Here is an 11,543-nt window from a genome sequence, read left to right as displayed (position 1 = left end):
CATTTCAAAAGGAGTTAAAGAATAAAACCAAAAAAAAGTAGTAATATGTTTAAATTCAACTGATTCTTACATGTATACATGATACTGAACAACCTCCCCTTCCCTCTCCTCCAGAGGGAAAGGGTCTGTCTTACATACCTTTTAGCCAATCAAAACAGTATTTTTCCAGGAAAAAATTGTAGCACAGAGCCTTGAAATTATGGGGCACTAGTTTTTTAAGGTAGGTTTTAATTTGTAAGATAATAGTAAACTAATAAACATAATCATCATCTTTTAGTAGTCCAGTTCCGCCTTTGATCAATACGCTTGATTTTAAATACAAGAATCCTCCTGGAGCTTCATATTGAACTGGCTGGAATACTGAAATTTTGGAACCACTCTTATGGCAAACATCTGCTCTCAGATAGCACAGTTTCTTATGCAAACATTTTAGAAGTTTCCTGTCTTTTGAGGTACTTCTGACCACGGTGTAACTCTTACACGCATGTAGAGCTTTAGAGCTGCTACTGGCTACAAACGTGGAATAAAAGTGAGAATAAAAGAATAATAATAATAATAAAATCATTCTGTCAACTAAGAGCTCAACATTACATTTTTCTGTAACTCAAATCTCTAAATTTAGTTTTAGTGCTTGGGGGAGGCATTTCCTTTTAATAACTGCAAATTCTCTTCAACAGTACTGTTATAAAAAAAAAGAAAAAATACACTCAAAATCCTCTCTGTAGCACAGTAAAAAGACCTGTTAAAAACAGGGCAGACAGACACCTCAGATAAAGCAGTATGGCATTTTCAGTAGTCATGTGTGACAGGAGTTTTCTTTTGAAATCTCATGTGAAAGACCCATGTGCTCAACCGTGGGCAGTTAGGCCTATTAAAACAGAGAACTGGAGAGCTGAATGGCACAGCTAGGAACCAAATCAGAAAATCTCAAACTTCAAGCCACTTCCTCGGGTGACTATAGATCATTTTCCAAAAGGAAAATCAGTGCAATATTAAGTAATGACATTAGAATCTGTCCTGTATCTGTATTCTTAGGTATTTCATTGCAAATATTATTTCAAGGTCTTCGCAAGAAAGAAAACATCACGGCGTTCTTCATCAGGAATGAGGGGATGAGACACGTGAAACAAGCAAAGCTAATGGTGAACAACGCAGTGGTTGTGATGCACTGAACCAATCTCACTGAATGTTATCCCTGTAAGCATTTATGTTGTGCTGTTAAGATGTGAGCAAGGAGCCGAGTCCTTACAAAGCCCAGTGTAGCTGCTGTGAAAGGTTACTGCTCCGTACCTTCAGAGTAGCTGTCTGCGACTTCTGCAGTTGCTCGTTCTACCTCACTGAATAGTTAAGTGTGGCCCCGACAGTGCAAACAACAAAACCAGTTGCAATAGCGGGCAAAGGTGCTGGCCTTCATTTGATACTGTATTTTATTGTCAAGAACAACGTTCAACAGAAGAGAAACTATTTTTCTCTGCATTTAAAGAAAGGGGCTTAATCAAAGGCTTAAAGTTTCAATCCTTTTCCTTTTTTTAGTTTTGAGTTGGTTTTTTTTTTTTTTTTGGATTCATACACCTAGTTCTACTCCCAATTCCCTAGCTTTAAGTTTGTATGTCGAGCCCTTGAAAAGAAGGAAATTTTCGCTCTCATTTGAAGCAAACCTGGAATGGATATAGTTATAAATTGGTTTTACTGCTGCCCTGTTCAAAAAACCAACCAAACCAAACACACATGAGAAAAGAAGCAGGCTCTTCATCTGTGCTGCAGGCAGTGAAGCAAGCGTTCTGAAGTCTCACAAAAAACAGATCAGCGTAATTTATACCTGAGCCTAAACAGATTCAAGATAAACATAATTTAAACCTGAGCCTAAATGAATCCTCAGGCTTAAAATTCAAGCAAAATCTTACCGGCTATGTGTTTGCTCTGTTTCTAGCTGCAAGTGACTCTGTACTAATTTTCTAGTAAAGAGATTAGAGGAAACCTGAAGAAAAATTTTAAGCAGGCCAGGAGCAGGCAAGAAGAGTTTTCCATCACAGATTGACTCCTGCTTCAACTATGCAAGAAAATGAAAATATAAATAGAAATAAATATTTCAAACAAGTTTTATTTGGTACTTACATGCTATATATAGGTTTGAAGAAAAACTACATATTGTGGACACTTCAAAATATTGTGGCTATGTACATGGAAAACTAAAGAAAGCAAGAAAGGAACCCAATTCATTTTACTGCGTCACAAGCTACCATTGAAAGCATTCTGACTGAATGGCTGTTTTTTCCCCTTCTATATATATTCTGGCAGATGAAGTCTCTTTCATTGCATTGCCATTGCTTTTCTCCCATCTCCTGTACCAGATGAACACTTGGCAGCAGCAGAAAGTAAGGTCTTCAAAAATTCTTCAGCTGTTCTCTCAGAGGATTTCTTCTGCTAGTATGGACTTTCTGCACAGCTTCCTACAGGCCCAGCTCAGTGCTCACTAAAGGCAAGTGCAGGAGTCTTAGTGGTACATTCTCTGGTAGTGTGAACTGAAGCCCCATAAACCTCCATTTCCCCTCGCCAAGGATCTTCTCACTGATTTCAGTGGAGCACCGCATCAAGCCCTGGTTGGTGCTTCAAACTCAATACCTAGAATCAGCTCTACCTGTAACAGCAGTGTTTCTCACAGCACAAAAAGGTGCAAGATTTTGCAGTTCTGCCCAATAGCAACAAAAAGCAAGGGATGGAACAACGATGGTAGAAATCACATCAAACTAAAGAGAAAGCAACCTGCATTGCTCCTCATCACTCAAACTGTACTGCTTTATAAAAATCACACACTACATAAAAAGCACAAACAGTGACCATTTTCCATTTGCTCTGAAACGAGCAAAACCCAAAACTCCCCAAACAAACCTGCTTCATCATCCAAAAATCAAATATTTCAGATTTCACAGTCTTTAATAGTCTGATAAGGCAAAGGAAAAGTCTTCCATCATTGGGAACAGCAGCAATTTACAGGACTCAGAACAAGGTATTTCCCTGTGAGTGTGTGCATACATGTGTGCGCGTATGTATACACACCTTTTATAGTATTGTGAACATGGATGTAACTAAAAAAAAAAATAATCAAGTTTGCAGTATCATTTTAACACATTTTTCTAATTTATTCAATTAAATGATTTATTTCCGTACTGAACAAAATTCATAAATACATCATCTAGGAGAACAATAGGTTTTCCTCTTGTCCATGAAAAAATAACGCTTTCAAATGTTCACATTTTAAAACCTGCCTTGTTTTGTGTTTTTAGAGAAAATGCAAGAAGATCATAGTGACATCTCAATTTACAGAATGTCCCTGTAGGAATTACATTTACAAGAACCTGATACAGAAGCCTATACTTTGCCCCCATAATTAGAGTTCTCTGCAATAATATTTAAACCAACAGGTTTAAATAAAACACCCCATTAACTCTACTTGTAGAGCAATGAGGTATTTATTTTTCAAGTATTAGAACCATAAAGTGTAAAAGATTCTTTGCCAATTTTACAATTATGCCTTTTAAACCAACACCCACCTTTTTAATAAAAGAATCAGTCCCACCACCCAAATCAGCCCATTGCTTTCAGATTCCAGCGTTTTGTGTCTTAAGGAATGCAGAAATACCCATTTACTAACAGAAAAAGCTCGTTGGAGAAAGCCATGTTAAGTAATGCATGTGAAGCATGATTTTTCTAGTGATGAAAGCTATTAGAAAGGTGATCCAAATCTATTCCCGTCATTTCTTCTGCTGGTTTTACTAAAGTCCTTCCAAAAAAGATATTCAAGAAATCTTTAAAAAACTGGAGAGAAAAAATAAAACACTCCTTCATAGCATGGAAGAAACTCCACTGACTGCAGAGATGCTCATATCACCTTTGGTTCTTCAGAAGAAACAATCAGATCACTTCTACAACAGAAGGTACCAAAAACGACAGGTCAGCAAAGAGTGACAATGCTTACTTCAAAATGCTATGCATTTATGCAATTATTATATCGTAAGGTGATGTTCCTTACATTTTCTAGCCACAGAAAGAGAAAATGGTAGTCCAATTCAGTTTGCTGAATTCGTATTTGTTTACCTAACATCCTTTAAAAGTTGTGAAGTAATTCAGAAACATCTAGCGTGCGGCAAACCATCCCTCAATATTAATGTCAGCAAGAGCTTGATGAGGGAAGTACATCCAGAATTTTTACACAGAAGGTAGGTACCAGCTCCCCTTCCGTGTGTGCGAATCAGACATTACGCCTGGAACATGATTGCTGATCATAAGCTAGCAACAGCAGTTGCCACTGTTACCGCTTCTGTTTGAAAGCACGGGGCAAACATTTTCAAGCAACTTCAAATGGCAGAAAGTGCAGTGTAACTGAGACTTCCCCCTCAAACAAAACATAAGGCTTCACCCATAATCTGCAGAGCACCTGTATGTGCTTGGCATGCATAGCTTTACAGAGAGGAGATACGCTCTTTTCCCCAAATAATATGGGGTCTAAAAATGCTTAAATGTATCAACTCTCATCGATTAAGAGCTCTAGGGCCTCTGTCAGTTACAACGCATTACAAGTGTTAATGAATCAAGGCAAACCTACCTGCTGTTTGATGTGTTTGAACACTATCTACCTGAGGCAAAAGAGTCCCCTTCTCTTCAAAGGCTAGAATTGGATTCAAAGGAATTTCAGGACTATTGCTTCCGTCATTGTTCATGGCATCCAGCCGCGATGGTTTAGAACCAATAGGCAGGTTTATGATCTCTTCAAAGTTATCATTCTGCATAGACATTCCGTTTTCGTTTGCATTTTTCTCTGGATTGAGATTGCTGAAAGAGAAACAGATACTTCCTCATAGATTTCATCTAGAACAGAAATTTAGTCCTCCTCAAAGCAGTATTACAAATGGAAAGGGCTGCATTAATCCAGTTCTTTTAGCCAGTAAAAACAAAACTATGCTCCTACTGCAGTAGAAAAACTGTCTTTGCATCCAAGTATTAGATATGTCTTCCCCCAAACACCCAGGATAGTTGTTACGTTTGGCTATACTATACCCAGAACTATAGAGAGCTTTATGGACACCGCAGTTCTGAGAAGTGACAGAAACGGGAAGCAGTATGAAAACCCCTGCAGCATCATCACTGCTACCTTGAGCCATCGTTCTAATGGAATTTACAGCCTCCAACACCTTTTTGAGCTGTCATAACCTTTGCCATACCCTTCCTCATATTGCAAATCAATGTAATTGCCCTTAGACAAGATCATTATCAGTTTTGTTATTCCTTGGATCACCTCCAGCGTCCAGTTTTGGAACAGCCTCTTCTACCTGCCACTCAGCCAGAGAAAAAGCTCCCTTACCAATGCAGTTCTCCTTTCAGTCCCTCCTCCCCTACAAGTTCTTCGGGCTTATTTCCATGGCGCTACCTGACTCTGCACTCCTCCCATTGATCATGCCCAAGCCAAAAGAAACACCTCCCAGCATCCCTCATAGAATCATAGAATTGTCTAGTGTGGAAGGGACCTTTAAGATCATTGAGTCCAACCATCAACCTATCACTGCCCAAACCACCACTAAACCATGGCCCTAAGCACCACCTCTACCCATCTTTTAAATACCTCCAGGGATGGCAACTCCACCACTTCCCTGGGCAGCCCGTTCCAATGCTTGACAACCCCTTCTGTGAAGAAATTTTTCCTAATATCCAATCTAAACCTCCCCGGCATAACTTGAGGCCATTTCCTCTTGTCATATTGCTTGTTACTTGGGAGAAGAGACGTCAATCTACGCTTTCTTTTTCTATCTCCCACTTGACAGAGATGCCTTATGAGCAAACTCTTGTATGTCTCCCCCAGTCAGGAGCAGTACAAGCACAGACACACTCTCCAATTACACATACTCTCCTGAGAAGACACATGATCGTGTTTCACAATCTTGCCACTCCTCTCCCGGCTCTTTCATTAGGCCCTGTATTGTCAAATCCTGCTGTCTTTGCAGACTGGCGTGTGCTGTCTTGCCAGAGGGGAGAAACTGAGGTGCTACTTTAGTGAACAGGATGACAGTAATGGGACCATAAGGTCCTCGAGACAGAGCAAGCACTCAACTGGCACGCAAAAATCATGTGATCTTTCACAGCTGCTTCTTAAGGCCCTCAGCAGTTAGATCCTGACAGTACTGGGTGCCTATTCCCTATTCGGACCACATCATGACTGTTCAGATTGTTTGGAAATGCTTCAGCCACAAAGACTCAGTTGCAATTTTCCTAGATTTAAACCAGGCTATCAATTTCCTCAGGCCATTTCTGAGCAGGTGGCTTGGTTTCACTGGCTAATTTTCTCCCGGCAGTACATTTACTAGTCTTACAAAAAAAACCCAAACCAAAACAAAACAAAAACCCAAACAAAAACCCCAAACCTACTTGTAATTGGCATATGGCTTATTTTAATTTGCTGGCTTCTTTGGGTGTCTAACTCTTCACAAACAATTACAGAATTGTTTTACAGTACTTCCCAAGAGACAGAAAATAATCATTGCTCTTTTGAAAGTAGTAACACTTTATCCAAAGCCCAGATTTCCTACGAGAGTGACATGCTGGTTTTCATATCAAGCCTTTCCCAATTTTTCAAACCATCACCAGTTCTTTTGCAGAAAGGCATTCCCCTTTTTTCATCTGTGGATATGCTGAGCACATTTCAAAGTGAAAAGTATGTTTCACAGCACTGAGTTTGAGAGCAGACCCAGAAATCCTGTTGACTGCCTGGGAGAGGCCACAAGTCACGTCACCCTTTTGTGCCAAGATGCACATCTGTAAGGTGAGGAGCAGAATCTGTGAAATGCTTTAGGACTAATAAAACCTGCTCTATAATGTACAGTTATTAGGTTCTTATACTCTATAAGGTATCCTATTACTTATTTCATCCCCATCTACTACCAATAACCTTGCCAGAGCTAGGACAGCATGGCAAGGTTGATGGATGGGGTAAGAAAGAGGGGGGAAAGAGAGCAACTACTCATTCATAAAAATTAAACAGCGTAGGTCTTCAACAAGCATTGGTACAATGCAGACGACTCTAGCTTCTGCAAACAGATATTAATGTTTCTGATTGATCAGCTGACTTCATAAACAGTTCTTCGTATGTACGTGTCATTGCACTGACAGCATTACATACTGAGACCAGATTCACAGACTTGAAAGATGCCTTTGAGACAGGGGAGTGTGTACGATGAGAAAGGGGATACAGAAGAGGAAACTATGACTACGAATCTTCTATATTTTATGCTACAAAAAGTTCTATATATTATGCTATTTGCTCCACCAGATTACTAGGGAAGTAAGTTTAGCAGAAACAAAGAGAAAAACAGAACTGTGGAATTAATTCCACTGGACATCTTAGAGGCCATAAGCTCAAAAGATTAGACAAATTCCTAGGAGATTGGTATACCCTCCAGCTTCTGGTAATTAGCAGCTTAGGGACTACTTGAGCCTATGGTTTCGTTTGGACCACAATGCTTAGTAACCCTTCATTGACCAGAGGATCTGCTGGTACTTACCTTACTATTCCCTTTACGCTCTCTCCCTAAGGGATTGCTACAGGCCATTAGAGCAAAGAACACAAAAAAAAGTAACAGATTTTTCGCCTGCTACAGCTGTTCTTACTGGTTTATGTTACATTCTTAGCAATGTCTCAGTATCCAGCACACTAGAGAGATCCTTTTCAGCCATAAAATATTGCAGGTATGTTTCCAAGAACTGGATAGTTTTGGCATTCTAACATATTCCAAAAGGGTGCTTGTAGCAAGACACATAATTTAAAAAAGAAAGTTGCCAGAGCTATTCAGTGCATTTCCAAACATAAGTCTTGCAAGCATCTGAAGGACAGCTTCAAGACAGCTAAAAAAAGAGCATCTGTGCAGCTTTGCATTGTGAACTGGACACATCAATATGAACAAGATAGACTAGAGGAAGTTGAGAGAAGAGCAGCTAATGTAATTAAAGGAACTGGAACACCTAAAAAGTTAGAAATTACTGAAAATTATATCTGGTGTAGATAATTTTAGCCAAAGCTCTGTGTAGACATAATCTACATGTAAATATTTTGAAGAGAATAAAGAAGGAAGAAAAAAGACCAGAATTTAGTATGTCTGTCTTTCTGATCACCTATCTGAAATCAACATCAAATAAGAAAAAAAAAAAAAAACCAAACTGATTTGCAGGGCTTTGGAATGTGCCAAAATACTACCATGCCTGCTATTCCTGATCTGAAAGACAATGTCAGTCATCTTGTTCATTGACATGATTTTAGCAGAGATGTCACAGATAGACATTAACAGCAAAACGGACCCCAGACTTTTGGATGATGTAAATAAAGCAACGTTCATTTTTAATCCACTGAGACAACAGCACTGAAATCAGCCAGCAATGAGGAGCTGGAGGCCTAAAGAAGGGAAGGTGGCACTAAAGCAAGTTTCAAGTGTGCTATCCTACAGACTGATCAATGAAAACTACATAAGAATTTGAATTCAGTGACATTCTTTTCCAGGGACAAGATATTGAGGAAGTCACCTTGTCTAACTGTATATTTCTAAAAACTGGTTATCTAATCTACCCAGGCCCAGCTCCCTTTATACCAGATGGAGGCACACAGATGAGGTGAACTGAGGCCCATTGCACGCATTTATAGAAAGCAGCACAAGAAAAAAAAAAAAAAGAAAGAATTACAAGATAAGAATAAGTATCATAAGAAAAATAATGTCAACATAAACCACGGTACTGAAATAACTTTCTGAGAAGTAACAGACAGGATCTAATTTGGGTAAAGAATTAGAAAGCAGACGACAAGCAATAATCTGCAAGTAGGAGATGGATGAGGCAGCTGCACTGGTTATCCAGCTCCTATCACTGTGTTTCTTCCAGGATTCTACCGTTCAGTAAAGAAAAAAAAAGAATCCAGGAGAAGTCTTGTTGGAATCTTTTATAAGTTACAAAAGTTTGAAAATACTTTAACATTCTATCTTCAAACAACTGTTTCATATTCATTTTTCCATTTATTGGAAAAAAAAAAACCAACCCAGAATCTAGCCAGAAGTTAACGTGCCATTAATAATATTGTTGCATCCATGAACTACCAGTTTTCTTGGTAATTCTAGATACTTTACTAACTGGATAATTTCCATGGTACGCTCCATTTAAAAATATATTTAGTGTTGCCCTTTCCATCCTACTACACCCGGATGAGAAATGTCTTCACTGTTCAATTGTGAGTCTTCTAACCACAGACTTATAGGTCGGATATAAGGTCACTCCTTCCCCCCCCCAGTAATTCACTATTCTTCATTAGCATTCGAGCATGAAATTGTTTAACCCAATTTACTCATGGAGAAGATACTCAGACCAAGCATAGGTGGCAAAATCAGAACCCTTGCAGCACCACTTAAAACTACATACCACAAAAGTCATGTTCATGTTCAGAGACGTCACTTTAACTCAGACAACTATGAAAAAATTGTTTCTATGAACTCAGAATTCATGTAAAATCTATTTGAAAACCTTGAGTGCTAGCATGTTAAAACAGCTCAATTCACGTGCAAATATATCTATTCTTTTTCTTTCGCCATGCAAAGTGAAGCAGCTTTAAGCCTAAGGAAAATTGATTAATCTTCATTTGTTTAGAACACAGGAGTAAGAATACCAACAAAAATTTTGACAAACTATTAGGTGGGATAGATGATTGTGCCAATCTATCATCTGCAATAAATGTTTATTAATAAAACTAATAATTGTTGAGAATAGATATATGGTAAATAATGCAGCAGATCACAGCATTTTCATTAGGGTTTATGAAGATCAATTGTCTTGGAAAGCTAACGAAGTTCCATGCAACAACGAGATCTGCATTGCTGATCACAAGCAGCAACAGCGAATGGCGAAATATTTAAATAAACTGCCCTAACTCCACCAGTATTATTTTAATTTTTCTCCATTGCGTTGTAGTTATGACCATGGAAACAAGAATGCTATTTCCAACTGAACCCCAGCCACAGAGCTGACACAGGATGGATGACACGATGGGGAGGAACAGGGATGAAGGTTCAGCACAGTAAGCAGTCAGGCAACTTCCTACTACACCCCCCAGAGTAGAAGTCCTTATCTTCACACAAACTTCTAGTAGCTTTCCAGGTCACCCTCCTTCAACGCTACTGGTGCAAGGGACAGAGCACCTGCAGCCCCTGGGGAGTGATCCCAAAGACAGGTATTCTGACCCCAAATACAGGTATTCTGGGTTTGGTCACTAAACACCAACCACTGGTCCTGTTCAAAGACACGCATTCAGGCTAGACCCCAGTGCTGTACAACACAGACCCACCAACACACTGCTTCTGTCCTGGACCCAATGAAACCTCCCACGCTGCCTCCACTGTAGGAGAATGAGACTGACTTGCTCTAGGCCTTAAGACTCCTCTCCTTCACTCCCTCCTCTTGTCCATACAAGCACCAGCCACAAGCCCCTCCCCCCCCCAAATCTTTCTTGGGACTGGAATGAGGTGTTCACACAAGAGACCATCTCCACCTGCTGCTCTTGTGTGCGCTACGTACATCTAGATGCCAGACAACCGCAGCACATGAGATACAACAGAAGTGCTGTTGGCACCTGTGGCTTTCACCATGCAATAAAATCTATGCTGCTATGTATTTCTTACAACAGATTTTCAGGCTACCTGGGCTAAGGTTACACCAGGATGCTTCAGAGTCAGCGTGGATGTACCTCTAAAGTAGAGTCCCTCCACACCCCAACCTGGCAGAGCAGCCTTACACACACTTCCTACTTTTGTTGCTGTTCTTCAATCTCATTTATTCATTCTTCACTTTGGCCACTCTGAGGTTCCTTCCACACGGATTATAATGCTACATGGCAGCATACATTAGCGCAGCACATTTTATATTACAAACATCAAGGTGCATACAAGGCTGGAAGCGATTAACATTTAATAGCTGCCCGAGACAATTATGAGGCAGCTCTGTGCAGCTCATCCAATGCAGCTCAGTGCTCAGTGTCACTGACAGAACTTCTCTCAGCAGGAGCATCCCTGTCAGCATGACGGCAGGCTAAGATCCCCCAGGCAAATGGAGGGACTGAGAGAGGGCAAATTCCTCCTTCAATTAGTGCCAATCACACCCTGAAGCATAGCGCCCGTTACAGGCTGTGTGATGGCTTCCCACATTCAAGTTTTTCCATGCATATTCTGGCACTACCTGCATAAAACATGAAAGGACTAAGGGATTATTTGGCTTTCTGCATTACTAAAATTGAAATAACTGACAGCTCATGCTTATGTAATAGGCTTCACTCGGTTCCACACCGAGGTTTCAAGCATTTCGACAATTTCTCAAAGTCTGAGTGACTTGCTTCATGGCTACAGAGAGCTCCCAGTGTTAAATATCTGCTCCCCCCCCCGCCAATTCTCCTTATAGAGGACAAAGGGTTTTTTTAAAAATGCAAAGCCAAAGTGAATAGGCCTGTATCTCACATGAGGAACTTCTGCTTA

General features: G+C 39.9%; 1 protein-coding gene across 1 annotated transcript in view; it reads right to left on the bottom strand.

The window, feature by feature from the left end:
• Window positions 1–3,628: 3,628 nt before the first annotated feature.
• MAP7 (microtubule associated protein 7) overlaps window positions 3,629–11,543 on the bottom strand; it is a gene marked incomplete at its 5' end in the record, with an annotated part of 108,590 nt that continues 100,675 nt past the window's right edge. The window contains 2 exons of the mRNA XM_082481073.1: window positions 3,629–3,923; window positions 4,604–4,830. Of these exons, the coding sequence (XP_082337199.1) occupies window positions 3,913–3,923; window positions 4,604–4,830 (238 nt within the window). The 3' untranslated portion in view covers window positions 3,629–3,912. The remainder of the gene's footprint in view (window positions 3,924–4,603; window positions 4,831–11,543) is intronic.

Source organism: Vanellus vanellus, assembly GCF_965231255.1.
Source record: "Vanellus vanellus genome assembly, chromosome: 3".
In the NCBI taxonomy this organism is placed as follows: domain Eukaryota; kingdom Metazoa; phylum Chordata; class Aves; order Charadriiformes; family Charadriidae; genus Vanellus; species Vanellus vanellus.
This window is presented reverse-complemented; position numbering and strand designations above follow the sequence as displayed.